This window comes from Poecilia mexicana, unplaced genomic scaffold (genome assembly GCF_051168715.1).
Source record: "Poecilia mexicana isolate PSO_F unplaced genomic scaffold, ASM5116871v1 scaffold_4, whole genome shotgun sequence".
NCBI lineage: Eukaryota > Metazoa > Chordata > Actinopteri > Cyprinodontiformes > Poeciliidae > Poecilia > Poecilia mexicana.
In genome coordinates this window covers 14242022-14262168 of record NW_028263373.1, presented here as the reverse complement: position 1 = coordinate 14262168, position 20147 = coordinate 14242022, and the positions used below count along the sequence as shown (strand labels likewise).

The following is a 20147-nucleotide window of genomic DNA, read 5'->3' as shown; positions in this document are numbered from 1 at the left end:
AATGAAAAACCAGCTGACAAAAGAAAATTATCCTTGAAATTGATCTTTTGTAAAAAAAAAAAAAGAAAAAGCAATGTGATAACATTTTGAATTTTTTTTTTTTTTCAATTGGTGATCTTTATAATAGAACTTAAGACACGTGTACTGTTCTGGGTCAATGAGTCATGAAAGTATGTTTTCCCTCCACTTCTGCTGAGTGTCCACTCGGTGTGGGTGGAGTTTAGCCACGGGAACAGAAAAAAGGTTCCGTCAAAAGTTGTCAGAACATCTGCTTTCTCGCAGTTTCCTAGTGAAGTAAAGAGAATAAGAAAGTGGGTTTGCGTGTGTGTGCGTTACCTTTTTTTACCCTTCAACTTGAAAACAGGTGTTCTATCAGGTGTTCAAATTAACCAGAACAGTATCTAGACCCAGGGCGGGTTGCAAATGTGTAAAATGGATACATTTTCAATTTATATGTACCTATTAAGACAAATAGAAAAAGTTTCATGCAAAAAAAAAAATACTTTCAACTATTTAAAAATAAAAATTTAAACTCTAAAACGGGTCAATTTGACCTGCAACATAACAGGAGGGTTAATGACAACAGGCGAATAAGGATTACTATTTTGATACTGAACTGAATGCGATGATGGTTCACTGAATGTAAAACCAAGACTTTATTTATTTATTTATTTATTTATTTATTAAGAGCAGTAGAGAATCCGTGAAGGCGGTTCCTCTTTGCTGACGTAGAAATGTCACCACCGGAAGAAGGTTACATGCACGGTATTCAAGATGGCGGCCCCCTTATGTCAGTGTTACCAGGTGAGAGTTTGGGACGCGGTTTATACTCCAGATTTGAAGAAAATAAGGACAAGAGAGGGGGATTGTATATTTGAATAGTTTCGTATATATAATAGATTTTGGACGACATGACTTGGTTTAACTCAGCAGTTTAATGTAGCATAAGCTAGCTGTGTTAGCTCTTATCGACGGAATCTCTCGTCATTTGGAGCTGTATTTAGTTTATTAAAATGTTCCTATATATGCATGCCATACGTAACACCCTGTTTTAATATTTCACATTTTCTTAAAAAGTGATATTCTCCATATTTTTCCAAGTTCATGACTTTACTTTGACTTGTCAGTCTACCAAAGTCTAATGTTTGTGTTCAGATATGTCTAAGAAGAGGTTTGGTTGCCTCCCCTTCCTGTTACCTGCTGCTACCGAACAGAACCCATGTTTACAGGATATGCGGGCTCCCATCAAGATCTTCACAGGTACCAGAACCTCGTGTGACGTTTTCTGGAGTGAGCAACTGAACTTGATATGTGCAAACTGCATTTTGAGTATTACGACTTACACTTTTGAATATCGTAAAGTTTTGTTTTTCAGAAATTGAAAGTCGTGTTATATTGATAGAGACAGAATAAAACACTTTGAAGCCTTTATGTCTTGTAATTTTGATGGTTAGAACTTACAGATAAACATGAGATCATTAAAAATATTTTAAGCAGAAATGTCATACCTCTAAACAGTGTAGCCACAATGAAGATCCCAGCATAATGTTAGAATTGGTGTAATCAAAGCCCAAACCTAAATAAAAAAGCATAAAACACATTAAGTTCTAAATGTTAGACTTGGGTTGGGACTTGGATTATGCCACTATAAACACGCTGCTACCCACAGTTTTCAGGTTTTTATTTGTAACAGAATTTGAAAATTATTTTCTTTTCACTACGTAGTACACACTACATTTTGTTGATGAAGCTCATGAAAAACCCTAAAAAAAATACTTCATTATTTGTGTTTGTAACTTGACAAAATGTGAAAAACTCTAAGGGGCATGAATGGTTTCTCTAAGGCATTATTTCTTTTTTTTTTTAAATTCTCTTAAACATACTTTAAATTTATTTTGTTGTGCCTCACCCTCCTCTTCTTCAGGTGCGGTATATGTCAGGAGACAAAGGCAGAGGGAGAAAAGGTTTCTTGGGGGAGTTTTTGGATAACCTCAAGCAGGAACTGAACAAAAACAAAGAAATGAAAGAAAACATCAAGAAGTTTCGGGAAGAGGCCAAAAAACTTGAAGAGTCAGACGCACTGAAACAAGCTCGGAGGAAATATGTTAGTATCTCTACCCAACCAAAATCGCTCTCACTTGCGTCATCTTGGCCTCGAGTGTCTTTTAACTGTTAGTCCTCTCCACTTTCTTCTCCAAGAAAACCATAGAATCAGAAACGGCGAAGACCTCGGAGGTTCTGAAGAAGAAGTTGGGAACCATTTCTGAGACCGTTAAAGAGGTAAATGTGAAATGAATCTAACCGTGTTGTAGTCTCTGTTTTAACTGACGTGAGTTGCTGTAGACTCTTGAAATGTGTTTGCTTATTTGTGTGGATGTTAAGGGGCTGGAAGAGGTCAGTCGTTCAGAAATTGGTAAGAAATTCAAGGAGGGAATGGAAGAAGCAGCAAAAACAGCAAAGACTTCTGCAGAAACGGTCTCTAAGAGCGGAGAGATGCTGGGGAAGACGGGTGCGTTCAGAGCAATATCTCAGGTATGCACTGAGCTGAGCCCAAACCTAAGTCATGTCGCTTTATGTTCATTTCTTTCTGTTTATTATTCTATAAATTAAATAAATCAGGCATGATTTGTGTTATCCTGAGAGTGAGACTTGAGTGAGTGTTACAGGTGTTATTCCTGAATTTGTTTTAGAGCGTAGAGAGTGTGAAGAAGGAGATCGGTGACCTTGGCCAAACGGGACCTTACAGACCTCCAGCCCGACTCCGAAAGAGGACAGAGTTCTCATCCAAAGGACCGGGGGAAGACGGAAAGGTCTTCGAAGCCAACGAGTACGTGAGTGCCCATTGAGTCCTCTGATACCAAGAGGGAGGAATAACCCTTAAAGTTAGGAATATGAAGTTCCACTCGTTTAGGAGTTTTTATCAAGCTTGGCAGTTTTCAGAGTAAAGTCAGGTAACTCTATAGCTTAGATTACCATTGATCATTTATTTGATGTGGTGATTGCCTTTTCCACTCTGACTCAAAATGTGTCACAAAGGTATTCGAGCTGAATGCATGTGCTAAAGCTTTCATTTCTGTCTTCTTTAGGGAAGCAATGGGTGTGGTGTTGCACAAAGACTCAAAATGGTACCAGCAATGGAAAGACTTCAAGGACAACAATGTGGTCTTTAATAGTAAGGAATAATCGCCTTAAATATCTCGCTACGTCTCTGCTGTTGTAATTGTTCCCCCAACTGTTGTTCTTTCAGCTTAATTCTATTCTATTATGCCAAAAATAGTAATGTTTTGACAAGGAAAAGAGCCAGTAAATTGCAAAACATCACCAGAATAGCTTGCAAAATAGTTACCCTGTTGCCATATTTATGCAACACGTCTTACTCAGAGTTCCACTGCAGATTTGACTGTAGATAAAATATGCTGTGTGGTGTCAGTACGACAAAGTGTCGCAAGTATGTAATTTTGTATGTCATGCATTGAAGTTTTTCAGAAGCAAGTGTTTTGTCAGTCGTCATTTTGTCTCACATTCCCACCGAAAATAGTTTATTTCTAACATTGAACATAACCCTAGAGTTCTGGATATAAACCTGAGATTATTAAAATCTATAGTGCTGCAATGTTTTGCAGCTTCTCTCCTGTGCTCAACTCACAATCTAACCCTCTCTTTTTTCCCCCATTGTTGTCTACAGGATTCTTTGAGATGAAAATGAAGTACGACGAGAGTGACAACGTCATCATCAGAGCTTCCCGTGCCGTCACTGACAAGATGACAGACATCATAGGTACGAGTAGTCTGGAGATGCAGATATCGGACCTAAAGATCTAATCAGAATGTTTTTGTTATTGTTTCATTTAATAGTAGCAATTCCACTTTTTTTTTTAACAGACAATTTTTTGTGCCTTTTTGTTTAGGTGGTCTGTTTTCAAAGACAGAAATGTCAGAGGTTTTAACTGAGATCTTGAAGGTGGATCCATCTTTTGACAAGGATTCTTTCCTGAAGCAATGTGAACAAGATATCATCCCAAATATTCTTGAGGTATGTTGAATAAAAGCACAGCTCTGTTGTTTCAGTCAGGAGGTTTATTTGGGGGTAGATCGTAATAAATAGGTTTGGTACGATCTTTCATCATATAGTCTTTTCATTTTCCATATTCGATGCCTGACGGCTAATAAATTCATGTTGAAATTTTTATTTGTATGTCTCAAGTGAAAGAAAGATTGAATGCAACATCTGTAAAAAGAGCTTGGAAAAGTATGGATTTTTGAAAACAAAGATCTTCAAACGCGTCTAAACACGGTGTGTTTTGTTATACAGGCGATGATCAGAGGGGAGCTGGAGGTACTGAAGGACTGGTGTTATGAAGCGGTGAGGGCATCAGCTTGGAGGTCTTCTGGGACAGTTTCCAAAGACTATTAGGAAATACTTAATCACTGGACCAACATCTACTGAGAATGTGCAACTCCTACAAAAATGTGTTTTAAGAATGTTGTTTGTCATCTATTTCTTTGTCCCTTGGTTTACAGACATACAGCCAGCTTGCTCATCCTATTCAGCAAGCCAAAGCTATGGGACTTCAGTTCCACTCTAAGATTCTGGACATAGACAATATAGACGTAAGTTCCTCAAAACCTGATTCTTCTAGATTGACATTTAGTCGCAGATATTTGGTACTCTGAAACATAATGGTCGTTCATTTAAATATTCTGTAATAAACGCAGCAAGTGATAATTAAATTCCGTTTATTTCCGTTTTGCTAATTTACTTATGCTGAACATATTAACAGATCCATGGGGGCTTCATGATGCCAGTAAAACATCTGTGTCATTTATTACTTCGTAGCAATAAATTGATGTCCGTCTACATGTATATTTAGTGTTAACTAGAAAATGTAACATTGAACACTGAATTTGGCCATTACTTCAAAAATTCATTCAGGGAGTTTAGATCAGATTTTTTTTACTGTGCATATAAGATTTGGCTTTAGACTTTGCTTCTAAATGACCTCAATTTGAGGAAAGTAACAGCAGCAGCAAATAACAGTTACAGGAATATATACATTTACATTCACACCCCAAATACCCAGCCCTCATACACATACATCGCCCCATTCCTCAGGACTTTAGTTGCACAAGGACTTATTTACCTCAATTCCCATTTGCACCTTGCGACTGCATATTGTTCTTTCTTTCTACTTATGTATTTTGTTAATTATTATCATGTTTTATTAATTTTTATATATGCTCTAAATACCTCTTTTAGTGGGAGGGATAAATAAAGTATTTTGAATTGAAATAGAAACCTAGGATGACATCATGTATTTGCCAGGATTCCTGAAGATGAATAGAGTTTAGTTTTTCTAGACCTGAATGGGAAAATTGTCATTTTTACACTTTAATCTTTATTTCTTCCTTGCAGTCTCCATATTTAAATCTTGACCACTGCAGTTCATATTGATTTTTTTTTTTTTATTATTTTTTAAAACATGTTCATAAAACACTTATAACTCTTGAATCTATTTGCCGAAGTTGCACAAATCTGTTCACTCTACCTGTGAATGCATTTCTAGTCTGATAGTAAAAGAACAACCATGGCTTCTGGTCGTTGATACAGATTATTTTAAACCTTCTCTAATTTATGTTTTCTGCTTCTTCTTGTGTTTTAACCTGTCCTTCTCAAGCTGGCCATGGGAAAGATGATGGAGCAGGGTCCAGTGCTGATTATAACTTTCCAGGCTCAGTTGGTGATGGTGATTCGAAACACTAAAGGAGAGGTGGTGGAGGGAGACCCTGTAAGTGAAACAACAAAACAGAAACACTGACTGTATATCATTGTTATGGATTTTTTCCCCCTATAACTGTTAAGTGATTAAATGTTTCCTAATTATGGAAGACTTTCACAAAAAAAAAGCTGATTTTTTTTTTTTTCTGATGTGAAAAAAATTCAAAACACAATATTGAGTTTAAATGAAGCTGGAGACACTACATGCTTTTTCACCCCAACATCCGGTTGAGAACGTCGACATCAGTCTGCTCTAGATTCAAAAACCCAGAGTCTGCAAGTATGTGAAAGAAACGGTCTCCATTCAAACCCGTTCGAATAAACATGTTTAAATGCGAGATGACTTAAAAACAGTTATTGAAATAAATCAGACATTTTACACATTGAACCAAAAGGTAAAATAAAACATTTTTCTCATGGAATAAACCTTGTTACTGTACATTTCAGAATTTTGCAGATCTGGACAAATACGTCCTTGTTGTCTTTTCTTTTTAGTGTGTTCTTACTTTTTCTTATTTTGTGCCTTTTTTACTTTCATGTTTCTTTTTGCATATCCAATTTGACATGTTAGCAGGTTCCATTATTCAACATCTGACTTCTGAAGTTCATTGTGAAAATTCCTTTGCATAATTTGTAAAAATGGTCTTAAAATACTCAGTACTCTGGAATATTTGTGCGGAGTTTGGCAGCAGCAACCTTCTGCCTGTGAATGGACATTCTCCCTTCCTTCCTTAGAAACCCTGAGAAGGCAAATCTCTAATTAGCAATGTGATCAACACTGAATTTCTTTCCATATAAAAGCTTTAAATCGACTGTTTTAATAAGTTTTGTTTTCTGGAAGCTTATAGGAGCAGATGTTTCATAGTAAAATCTGTTACTTTTTGTTTCAGGACAAAGTGCTCAGGATGATGTACGTGTGGGCTCTGTGTCGAGACCAGGAAGAGTTAAATCCATATGCTGCCTGGAGACTACTGGACATCTCTGCCTCGAGTACTGAGCAGATCCTCTAGGATTCCTTGATATGCACAAAACGCACCAACCCAGGAACAGAACACGCTGCACCCGAACAGGTCCAGGAGCAGAATGGAGAGACGAGACGGAGGGGAAGACCTATAGGAATCAGCCGATATGGCATGGGCATTTCATCACAAAAACACTGTGGCGAAGTATTACTAACCACTGTAGGTGCCTCTCTGTGTCATATTTTCTTTTTTTGTACTGTAGTTTCTTTGGGTTAAACCAGTTTTGTTTGTTGTTTTTTGAACACCTGAGTTGTTTGCGTTTGTTCCTCTGGCTCACAGTAGAGGGCAGCAGACCACCAAAAACATTCACCTGAAGTAATTTTCCGTTGCATGAAGATGGCTCACATTCCTTCCCGTTCCAAGGAATAGTAAACTTATTAACTAAGATTCATCTTCTCTATTATGACTGGTAAGACACCATGCAGGTATTTTTTGCCCATCTGATCGAGATCAGGTTGGTTTCTTTAAGCCTGCCCCCTCGTCTGTAATCAATCCATCACGCATTTTTTTCTCTTCCTCTGATTTGTTGTCATATGTTGCCATAGCCAATCAGAGCTCCGATGTCCTTCTTATTACTGTCATTTGTATGAAAATTTTGCAATATAATTGTTAAGCTGTCAGCAAGTCTATATTTATTATGAAAAAAATAAAATCTGACTATTTTGTTTTCCAAAATAACACATTTTTGGAGCTTCTAACATTCAAACGGGTCTGTTTATTTTCTCTTTTGTTTAGCAAACAACTTTTAAAAGTCATCATCTAGTGAGATTTTATTTATGGCTCTAATATTTTGTTGGAGGAAAATGTCCTTTCCTTTTTAAGTTAAATGATGCTGCCTTTGTGCAGCGAGGTGTACGTCAAGCCCCTTAGCTGCAGCAGCACTGCTTTGGTGTCTTTTTTTTTTTTTTTTGCAGAGGGTGGGTTATTTGTAGGGTTAGAATTTATGCATCTTAGGTTTGACATGTCCTCAGCATACTGTCAGCTTAAGGTCTCATCGACAACAATAGATTGTGCCATGCTGCAGTTCCTTTCTAGCAGCATATTCCTCAACCTTCAGTGCTGCTAAAGGTTATAAGTTGTACATGTTTAGATTAGAGTGACACGTGGATGCCGCATCTACCAGAGCCATATGGCGCTCTGAATAATTAGCAGGTCAATGTGAAAAACACCAAAAATGGAGCCCTGAGATTTTTTGTTTGTGAATGTTTGGAAAAAAAATTATAGCAATATGAAAAATTCCGTTTCAGCTTGAAGAAAAGTCATTATAAACATCAGGTAGTCCTCACAAATGTGCTTTTTTTAAATGGCAGTCAAAGTTTATTCACAAATAAAAATGCATGTGGCACTTTCAAAATTTTTAGTTGAAAAAATGTTGAAAACCCTGAAACCTTCTTACTTTTTATGGTCTATGAAATCCCAATTTGTAACTGTAATATAGACAAGTTCTGGGGGTATGAATGCATTTTCAAGACTCTGTACATCATTTTGTACATTTTTTTCCTTCACAAGTGGGTGAACTCTCAGGCATGTATGACTTGGCTGTCCTTATCGCTTGACTAGAAGATAACTGGATTTCTTCAGGGTGCTTTAGCTCTCACTGGACTGAAGTTACTTTTGGAATAACGTGTAAAACAAATGTCTCGTGTTATTTTCGGGCATTTGGGATTCACAAATTGCATAGTTTTCACCATTAAGAATCCCACTTCTTCAAAACTAAGATTTTATACTTATTTTGATTGTAGGTGAAAGATCAAATGAACTGAAACGAGTTTAACTGCGGTTTTCCTAATTAACATTTTTTGATAAATCTGTAAATGTTCTCATGCTGACACCTTGGCAGAACAAGTTAATGACATTTAATCATTAACTTGGACGTGTGTTTTTTCTGGAAAGATGAATTGATTATACACCTTGAGAATGAAGGTGATGGGTAGTTCAAAAGCAAATGGCTGCAGTTCTGCTGTGTACCTGCATTTGTTCATGTAGACCAGCACCTCCATGTTTCCAGCGCTGTCCTGGATGATGAATACTGACTCCTGCAGGGCTGTGCTGAGGCTGCAGCTTCCAGCTGAAGCACTCATCGCTCATCGTCCAATCTTGATGCACGCTCACGTTCCTTCTGCTATTTAAACGGGCATTTAGCAAGGCCTGCTCTGCACAGTTCAGACCTTTAAACTGGTGGGTAACATACTGACCAAGACGAGACAAAGTTTGATTCTTCTTGCACATTTTCCTTTTCCTTTTATCACATTGGAAACCCAGTTTTATGCTATAGTTTCATACATCATAGAGTAGTGCACAATTCTTGGTTGGAATGATGTGCTCAGGGTGGTGTACATTACATATATTTACATATAATATTTTGAAATTCCATTCAGTTTTGATTTCATTTGACGACAACACCTTCTCCCTCATCCCTGCTGTAACCTCCAGGAGGGGCATGTACGCACTGCTAAATGCGCTAGTGACAGAGAAACAACTTACATTTATAAGAAATACATTTATAAATTACACATAGCTGGACAGTATTTAGTAATTAAATTACCTCTTAGGTCATTTAGTCGGCATTAGATGACTAGTAAAAGATTGGTGAAATGAAAAAAAAATCAACTGATAATTTTCTTGCTGCTTCATGATGATGATGATCTACTGCTTTGTTTTGATGCATCACATACAATCAACATGTTCAAGAGTTGTGGATATTTCGCAAGGCTTTGGTTGCATGAGGATTCAGTGTTGCATAATTGTAAGGTGAAGTCAATGGAAATGTTTGTACACAGTCTTGGACAAAGAGCTCTCTGCCATGTCTTCCTCTGAAGTAAACAGAAACTTGAGGAAGTGGTGCTGGGTCAAAGAAGTCAAACAACTAGGACAGAAGTGTCACAAACACTCACTGCCTTGATATGTGAGTGCTGACATTCCACTGTGGGTTCTTAGCTTAGGAGCCCCGATGAAACTTACTGAGTGACACATCAAAATGCTATTTAGAAATGCAAATTATTCTCTACTTCTTTGAGAAATTAGAATCAGATCTTCAAAAAAAACAAAAAACAACTAGTACACTGGTACATTTCCTCACTTTGGTGGTATTTTCTCCAGCATTCTCGTTTAAGCTGTATGTGCTGCAAGGATCAAATTCTACAAGATGTTGAGTGTTTTTCACCTGCCTGCCATCCCCTTTTCCAGAGTCCGCTCCACTTCCCTCCTTCTCCGTCATCTGTCTGATGCCCCATTAACTATGCTGTCCTTGAGCTCCCCTGACACCAGTTCTCCTTTAGGGCGATTTAACCAGCATTGTTCTTTTCTCTAATCCCTCCTCCATCCAATTATCTGTTTTAATAGATTGTCTGCTGAGATCAAACTATGCAGGTTACATGTACTGCATCGTTTTATTCTCTCTGATCATTTACGCATCCCACAGCAACATAACAGCTACAGCTGTAAGCAGTTCATTCTTCTGTGTCAGGAAAAAGAAAAAAAAAAAAAACACGTTTGATAATTTTTCGTGGACTTAATTCAACGTGACGTTGTTCTGGCTTGATAGTAGAAGTGAGCGCAGCAACAGCTCTCAGATGTGTTTTATTTTAAAAAGGGCCCAGATGAGGGTTTATGTACGAGGTGGTGAGTCTGACCCAGATTCACTGTTGCACTGGGACACTGTGCCGACACGACAGTTCAGAGGTACAGAAGGAACTGCAAGCATGCACATATGTGCAGGCAGTCAAGCTTCAGTAAAGAGGAAAGGTCCGGAGGATGTCCAGATGAGGCTCCTGCAACATTATTCGATCAAAGAACTCTTTGGATCCATATTCATTTTCCAGGATTCAAAATAAGAATAAAGAGTTTATTTAAAATAATTTGTTAGCTACTGCTCTTTTATTAGTTGGGATATGAAGAACAATGAGCTCAGATAGAGGAACCACTAAGTCCCACTAATTTGGATTCCAGAAAGGGAACCTGATTTGTAAAATGGCGATCAATATTTGGAAGTGCACAGTGTGTACTTTGTTTTCGTTCATTGCTGTTACTTTACTTTTTTTTTTTTTTTTTCTAGAACCCAATTCATACCAAAATACATCAAGATTCCTTCTAAACTCAAATGAAATCTGAACTTCCGCTTGTTTACTGTAAGCTGTGGGGAAGATTGTGCACTTCATTGCTAAGGAACATTCTGACTTTACTGTCCACACCTAATTATTGTGATTAGTTGTGGACGGTACGTCTCCAGATGTTTCAGCTAATTTGTCCCTCCTCAGCTTCGTCTGCAGGAAATATTATTACAGTATCTCAGGCAGCATCAGTTTAGGACAGTTCAGTGGAAGATCTTCAAAGCTTTTGTTTGGGTATATTGCCTCAAACTAAAATTACAATTCACCTTTGAAAGGTTATCTTTTCATCTTTTCATAAAGCTGGTCTTGTTATTGCAATCCTAGCAGTGTTTGTGATCTAATATCAGGTCACAGACCCGTCGTGAAAGTTAGCAGTCAATATGTTCTTATCATATTTTCATATATTCCTCTGGACCCCTGAGATGAAAACAATGGTATCAAATTTTGGACTTGTGTTGTGAAAACACGTCAGCTTTATTGCGCATGTGCTCAGTGTGAAAGAGTGAGACAAGGCAGAAGAGAAGTTGCACTGGCAGGTAAACAGGCGATTTTTGTTTGGCATTGGTAATGAATGTGAAAGTTGGATGATGAAATGTATTTAGGACCGGGTGAGCTCTGATGTTCGGCACAGAATCGGCTCCAAACGGTGCCACGTCACGCATATCGTCGGACCTGCCGGGTGCAGCGGACGTGCCAGACGTCCCACAGCCAACATTACAGCGTAAATGTGGGCAGATGACTCTCACCGAGTCGACGCAGCAGGGACAGCTTTGTGTTCCTGCATGCAGTATCACTAATAAATGCTTCCAGGCAGGATCACACTCTCTGCTGGGCTGCCGAGGTCATCAAGCTGAAAGATTTTATTACACGTGCTTTTCATTTCATGTGATGTGCAGTGCAATTCTTGTTTCATTTTGTCTTCCCCTTATTTTGTGAGTTTTAGTTTATTGTTCTGCTGCTTGCAGCCTCAGCGAAGTAAGAAAGTTTATTGTGCAAAAGTATTTCCTTTACAAAGATGGTATTGACAGTACACATGTTTACATTGCAGATGGAATTGCTTTCTATTTTGCCACTGTCACTTCAAAATTGATCTAAATGAAATTGTCTGACGGGAAACTCATTTTACTGTTCTGTTGCTGGTTTTTAACCCACAGTTAAGCCTAAAATTATTCAGTCTCCAGTTTTTGATTTAAAATGATTTTCATTCAGTAAATAAGTTTGTTTTTTGACAGTAAATGGGACAGTAGTTTATCTGTTTTTACATTTTATTTTTAATGTATTGGCATTAGATGAACCAGACTCTTCTCATAATGGCTGACTAAGTCTCTGAGTAAAACAGCTTCACCTCTGCAACCTGTAATCGTTTCTAATTCAAAGCATTATTCTGAGAAGTTGTTTTCCTTTTGTGTCTTTTAGTTGTCTTAGTGTGTGGTTTTATTTACTACAGGAAGCAAAGAAATCCTTTTCATTTCTGTATGTGTTGTGAGTAAAACAGATTCATTTATCTGTCTGTCTGTCTGTCCGTCCTTCTCCCTGGGACTCTCTCCATTTCATTCAGGGGTATCCCAAGTCATTCCCAGGCTAAAAGAGATAAATAGTCCATCCACTTTATTCTGGATCCACATTTCCTGAATCCCTGAGTAGGGACGTAATAAAGAGGCGCCGTGATAAGAAGCCTGAAATGATTCAACTGAGTCCTTTTGATACAAAGCAGTCAGGATCTCATTAGTTCAGTCACGTATAACATCTCTTGAACATAAGAGAGTCGAAATGTCGAGAATCAGAAAAATTAGATTTTTTTTATTCCCTTTTTTTTGACTACACGCTTTTTCAGAACGGTAGACTGGAGCCGTGCCTGAACCAGTGAATTTCATCCCGCACCCTTCACACCAACAGGACTGCATTGTAAGTAAAATGCAAGTATGAGCCTTTTTCTGAGAAATTGGACCAAGCTGTGTCCATATGACAGGTTAAAATCCTTCTGTCTACATCTGTCTGTTGAGTTTGCCTACTGAGACAAACATCATAGACAAACTATTGATTTTGTTGGGATTTGAGAGTTCTGTGACACTAATGTAAGAATAAAATTCAAAACCATCTTTCTCAAGTAACATCTTTTTAATCTATATCTTTAGGATTGTTTTTTTTTTTTTTATCCCTGAGAGTACAAAGAGTTACTTTGTTGGATTATTTGCAGGTTTTAGTTCTGCATACGCATGTCACAATTTGTAAAAGGGTTTTTGTCCATTTTGCTCCTTTTACATGCAACAAGCAGCAGATAAACTAGAAAATGTCATAACTAGTTTCATTGATTGACTTTAATGCCAAATTACTAGTAATAGAAGTATTTTTTTTTATCTGATTCAAGTTCAAGCACTTGTATTTAGTAATCCACTTGTAAAATTTTAAAATAGACCTTTAATTTCACTGTCATTATTTTTCTTAGTGTTTTATTTATCTTTGTAAATTGTGACCCTTTGTTATCCTGATTTTCTAAAACGGTATCTGACTAAAAAGAGGCAGACAAAATGATAAAGAGAAACATTTAATATTATTCTTTAATTCTTATTCTTCTTTGTTTTTCAGTTTTCCATTTTGAAAAATCTCCATCCATTATCTAATTTCACTTTCAATTCTATTATCACCTCCCCACAATCCACCCCTTTCCTCCTCTCAGCTTCTTTCTAAATCGAATCCTCTGTCCACCCAGAACATCATCAGCAAGTCCACTCTAATTGCAAGGAGCAGATTCTTTAGAGATTCTGCTGAGAGGAGGAAAAACAATGGCTGCAAATGCTATTTCTATTGATCAGCCAGCGTCTCTGTCCTCCGTACTTCCCTCCAGCTTGGCCGTGTTGAGTGCTTCTGTTCAGAAATGTGAGGTTTCTTAAGATTTAGAGGCTTAGGTGCTCATATCAACCTCTGAATGAAACAAAAAAAGCATAAATTTTATAGCAGGGGAGGAAAATGTGACCTTAAACGCAGGCGGCTCCTCTGAAAAGGTACGTCGAAGTTCAAAGGTTGTCTGGAAAAGCATCAAGCGGGGCCATTAGTGTCATACTTACACAGTGCAGACAACCCAAAAGTCTGTCTGAAGAAATTTATCACTTCAAAGAATCAGAGTGAGTAGCCTGTGTGTTGGACCTTTGAGGGCAAAGCCAGAGTATATCATAACTAAAGAGCGTGTTGGCAGGGGATACATCAACACGTAATGGGAAGCCTAGAAGAGCTCAGCAAAACAAAGTAACTCATTTTTAGTGCAGAGTACACTGTGAGTCATGTCTTTTACTTTATACCCTTAATGTTGGCCAGTGGGTAGTGTCAGATTGCATCACTTCAAGCTGCAGATGACTGAATCAGATCAGGGTCATAGGTTAAAGGACAGGAGGGCAGAGCTACAGGCGCTGCCTTGTCTGACATCCAAAGTCAGTCTGAGTCTGTATAAAGGGCTATAACTTTTACTTTATTCCCTGCATGGGGTTCTGAATAAATAATCACAAACAGGCAGACTCTGCACTATTTAGGTGACGTTTCAATTTGTCAAGAGTATATATTTATGGGTGTCAGAATAAAGGGATCTGAATACTGTACACATGTATGCCACATTTTTTTAAATTTCATTTGGAAAACATTTTGAATACCACTTATTGTTTTTTCTATTTCTTCCCAACATGCATTGCCTTTTGTGGCTCTTTCACATAAAATCCTAATAAAATAGATCAAAGTATTTGATGATCACTTTGTTTATTTCAATTCTTTGATCATGCAAGGTGTTGCTTTCTTTACTTAGTGATACTTTGTGCGCTCTTATGCATTCCTGCAGTTATCATTTCCATCTGTAGGACTTGTTTCTATTCCTTGTGGACTTATGCTTAGTTTTTTGGTGTTCAGATTAAAGGTTTTGACATCATCACCAATCTACCAGGTTAAATGTTGATGTTCAGTCGTCTTTCATTGTTACAATAGAAATTTGAAGGTCTGCATATCACTTATTCGCTTCAAGGTTCATAAAAAGAGAAAGATATCAAAAGTTTGGATAATTTTAAGTCTGTTCAGCATATCTGACTTGCAGAAACAGCAATCACCAAACAGCAAAAGTCTGCTCATTAAGGATTATTGCTCACTTATGTGTGGATTTAGGAAATGGATGACCTGCGATAAGACAAGGTTCAGCACTGCTAATTAGTCCACGCCCGCTCTTTTTTAGAATGGGATTTTGAAATTAACTTTAATTACACAGTCCATTGATTAAACTTTTACGATCATCTCACTCAACTTCACAACATAAGTCACACTAATATACTTTTATGTTCCCGAGTCTGAAGCATTCTCCCCCGGCCTTCCGTGGCAAATAACACCAGTGTCAGGCAGACATATTTAATCCGCCACACTATTCTCATGAGAATCTGCCACAGGCTAATCATGCATCAAAGAATAATTGCAGTCATTTAAAAGTAATGCGTGAATGGTGTTTGATTATCATTGTCCCAGAAGTCCGCTATTTCCCAGCGATCCACATCCTTCAGACCGGAGGCAAGGACTAAAGTCTGCTTATTGCTTATGAACGTTCACACCACTTACGGATAAGAACCGTTTCCTTATGAGTTTCCTTTACGAGGAAACCCGTGTTTTCTTATTCAGCAGCTGAAAGTTATGTCAGAATGGCCTATAAATCAAAATGTTCAATAGACCAAGAAACTCACCAAAGCAATGATCTCAAAGTCACTGAATGTTATTTATTCAGAGCTACAGCTGCTCCCATAATGTGTTCAGACTACTTTAAAATGCCAAGTTTTTTTCTAATATGAAGAGGTGGGACTTTTTCAGTGTTGTTCGTTGAGGTCCACTGTACACTTCCAGGCATCTTGTTTAATTTTCTGATATTACACATGTTTTATAGTCATTTTTCTCATGTGTTGCCTTAAAATACACACACAAGTGTGGCTCCAGTTAACTTAATGCCACAATCAGCCAAGACTTTCCCAAGGAATTATGTTTGTATAAATGATGAATTAAAAAAAAAAAAAAGAAGTAAAGATTCTAAATGTCTTTACACAGAAAATATGTAAAATAATTACAGGTCAGATGGTGTGTGAAACTGTCTTTATATACTTTGTATGAAGATATATGGCTTCCATTGTGAGTATTATTTTATTGGTGATGAAAAAAATGTATGTCCTAAAAATAAATCTAGAGAAGAAACCTACAACCTCCTCATCACCTGTTTAGACATTTTCCCCCATTATTCAATCTCCCCACTGGACATATTTCCATTCTGTCTGTTTCCATCGTAGCACCCATCTATCTCCACAAAAGGCCAGTCAGGTGTCCTGAACGATGCAGGAGCAGCCTGTGGCTCCCTAAATGGCGCGCCACAGAGTTGGTGTTCACTTTGGAGTGACGGATCGTCCCGCCCAGCCTGGCGGAATAAATGGAGGCATTAGCAGCTCTACGACTGGCCCACGCTGCTGCCGAGGCTTACTGGTCTGTGAGCTGTGCAGCACGGCAGCTTCCTGGGCGCAGCCAAAGCGTGATGAACGGCTTATATTCCTCCATAAACCATATTAAAGTCAGATCGCATGATGAATACCAGGCGGAGGACTGGAGGGAAGGAAAAGATGGAGGCAGGAGGACGGAAGTTCAGGAAGTAGGAGAGCGAGCTTATGATAAAATATGGAAAAGAGAGGAAATTAAATCCAAGACAAAAATATCAAAGCTGCTCCCCTTCTTGCTCCTCTGCATCCCCCATTTTCTGGTGACTGATGAAAAAAGAGGAGGCACTTCTGAATTTTTAATGAATCCCCTTTGGGCCTCAATTTATCGTCTGGTCTTTGTGTGGCCTGCAGTCTGGGCAGAAAGGTTCCTGTGCATTTGCTTCACTTCACCCAGCTCAGGTGTTCTCCCAAAGGCAGCCTTCACTTTTTGCCATGATCTGTCCATCCCTGAGTGACAATCTGTCATAACACATGCTGTGTTTGCTCTGAAAAGTCTACTGGAAACTTTACGAGGGTTCAAGCTACTAGCAGAACACAAAAATGTACTCCACTTGTGTTTAAGTGTCTAAAGTTATTTGTTTGGAGAATCAGGAAGAACAAATCCGACTGAGTCCAAAAAAAGTAACTGCATCTTGTTTCATTTCTTATGTTCTGACTTTTCACTGGGTGTGAAAACTATTTAAATCTAACCACAACAGTATTAACCTACACACCAATAATAATAATAATAATAATAATAATAGATGCAGTAGTAATAATAGTAATTATAATTGTCAGTATTTACTAAACATTGAGGAAACCTAAATAGAACAATTTTAGAAATCCTAAAAACTCAAGTATATACAGAATACATAAGACCCTCAAAGTAAAATGGTGTGTATGCTGATTTATTTTTCCCTGGTGACTTTATGAAAAAACTTGTGTTTTTCTCATACACCTTTTTTTAAACTCCACAGTTTTATATATATATATATATATATATATATATATATATATATATATATATATATATATATATATATATATATATATATATATGCATGCATAAAACAAATGTAAAAACATTTAAAGTTAAGTACAAATTGGTTTAAGTCTGCTTGATTTGACTGCCTGTCACATTGCTGCTGTTACTGTTTATTGCTCCCCATTGTGTAAATAAAGTAGATTTCTATTCTATTCTATTCTATTCTATTCTATTCTATTCTATTTGTTGCTTTGCACTCACATAAGCTTATTATAGCATTTCTTTAGAAAAAAAAGGAAACCCTAAACCAAGGTTATTTATTGAAGGTTGACTTCCCGGTGGTTAGTTTCATTATTTCTTTTCTGCAGAGTAGAATAAGTCACTTCCGTCCTCTTACTTTCGTAATGATTAATATTGCCCACACAGAGAGTCATCAGGATGAAATGTAACTCGTGTGGCTGCGAGGCTGTGTGGCCTTGGAGATAGGAAATTAAATCAGAGGTAAAATTCTCCACCAAGCACATTCAGGTGTGAAGATTATTAAACAACCAATCTCTATATCTGCTAGATAAGCTAAGCAATCTCAGTTTGCTGCAGGGGGCAGGCCTCCAGTCCTCCGCTAAAATATTTTCCAAGGCCATATTTAACTTGTGCAGAAAATATATATGCATCACACTTGCACATGATCCATGTTCTATTTTCATGTTTTCATTCACTTTATTGCTCTTGTTTGCATTTTTGGGTAATTTTTGTGAACTGGGGTGATTTCGACTAAGCAGAACAATTTCTCAGCTGTATGGTCTTAATGTGCATCTCCAAGCATGACTGATTAATATTTGGGTTTAAAAAATGTCTAAACAGTGGATCATTTTTTGACATATGTTTTCATTCCTACAAAAATCCATATTCCAATATAGACAGGAGTAGAAACTTGTACTTTTTATTATCATTGACAACCAAGGATGCTTATTTGTGCAAAACATAATATAAGCACATAAGAAAAAATAAATAAATAGAGGTTATAAAAGTGCAGCATTTGATTTTGTGTTTTCAAATAAAGTTCAAACTAGATTTAATTTTTATTTGTACTTTATATTTTAATAAACACTAATAAAAAAACAATGAATCTAAGTTCCTTTGGACAACCAACTTCATTCAGCCTATAAATATTAAGACAGGGCAGCTGAGGTTCACATCCTCTGTTAGAACATTGGCTGTTCAATTCTCATATTCCAGTGAATTTCCTTATTCTGTGTGAGAACGGCTTGTTTAAGTTTAGGAGGAATACTGGCCTGAAAGCTCAGGCATAAGCTTTTCAAGAGACCTTTAGCAAAAGCACACTTTCTCACTCTCTGTGCCAATTGTTTATTGCTTTATACATAATTAAAACTCTTATGAATACAGAATCTAATCTTCCAAATGTTTTTTTTTTCTTTTTTCTTTTTTACCAAGGTCGGTATTTGAGAGAATGGGCCATTAAAAGTCAATTTTCCAAATGTGCTTTCAGGGATGAATTGAAAGCAACGGGAAGCTTCAAGGGGAACTCGGTCTGATTATGTATGTTTACAGCTAATTTATTAGTAACGCTGCACACAGTCTTGTTTTGAATTTTCAACATCAACACATTTTTAAAAAGAAATGTCTACAAAATAGCCCAAAACAAAGAAAATGCTGTGGCTTTGCAACAGGAAGGTCTTGGAATCAAATCCTGGCTTGGGACTTTTTGTATGGAGTTTGTTCTCCATCTGCAGATTTGGGCTCTCTCCAGGTACTCTGGATTTGGGGGAAAAAATCGTTTTCCAGTAAAAACAGTATTTATAATATGTATTAAAAGGCTAAGTTGTAATTAATTTGACCCTGCAGACTACTCTTTATGCATTTTCATGACTTTGTTAATGAACTGCAGTTGAGAATTTATGTCAAGAGGATGAACGAATGTACAATGAAACTATTTATATCTGGGCTGCTTGGTTATTACAGCACAGGCTGGTTACTAGTCCAAAGGTGTTTTCTTAACCAACTATGGTCAACCTGATACATCCATGTAAAGATGAGCCAACTTAAAGGTATAACAGTATATTCTGAAGGATAGCTACTTACAAATGAACAATAATTTAGCAGGTGCTTTTTCTACACGCAAAACTGATTTTCAAAATAATAATAATAAAGGAATGTTTTAACACATTACAATTTTTCTATGTTTTATTTTGGGACCAATTAGAATAATGGTTGATTTTCGGCTTTAAATAAAAAGCGATTAACTTGTGTTGTACATGTTTCTTTAATTACTGTATTTCTACCCAATAATGTCACACTGTGAGAATGTCACACCGGATCATTCCCACTAGTTAATGTGTGAAGCACCTTGGACACACACAAAGCGAAAAAGAGAAAAGAGAGGGAGAAACCTTGACTCTACCTTGTCAGACGCTTTAGAGTAATTAAAAAGGAACAGATTATCAAATGGTCCATGAAGAGTGGATCAGCGAGGAGGAGCTCATGGCGGTGCTGTTTATGCACGTGTGTTTGTGTGCGTCCGGCTCCACATTGCTGGCGCTGGGACAACCCAGGGTGAAGTTGTGAAGCTGTATGATGAATGTCGCTCCATAGCAAGAGCTGAAGGGGAACGATTAAACCATGTCCACCACTCACCTCCTGTGGAGCCTGAAGGAAACAAGCAGGGAAACACAAGCTTGGCTCTCAGCAGCCCTGACAGCAGAGGACACACACAGATGCACACACGCTGGTTATTTTCACATACATGCTTTGTAAGAGATTTTT

The 20147-nt window shown here is 37.5% G+C and overlaps 1 protein-coding gene across 1 annotated transcript; it reads left to right on the top strand.

Annotated features, from left to right (window-relative positions):
* Nucleotides 1-691: 691 nt before the first annotated feature.
* Nucleotides 692-7504, top strand: timm44 (translocase of inner mitochondrial membrane 44 homolog (yeast)). The gene is made up of 13 exons (XM_014998886.2): nucleotides 692-804; nucleotides 1156-1260; nucleotides 1925-2104; nucleotides 2200-2280; nucleotides 2383-2532; nucleotides 2691-2827; nucleotides 3087-3172; nucleotides 3686-3778; nucleotides 3909-4033; nucleotides 4313-4363; nucleotides 4522-4611; nucleotides 5676-5786; nucleotides 6667-7504. The coding sequence occupies exons 1-13, from the start codon at nucleotides 775-777 to the stop codon at nucleotides 6784-6786; spliced, it is 1359 nt and encodes a 452-aa protein (XP_014854372.1). The 5' UTR covers nucleotides 692-774; the 3' UTR covers nucleotides 6787-7504.
* Nucleotides 7505-20147: the final 12643 nt, after the last annotated feature.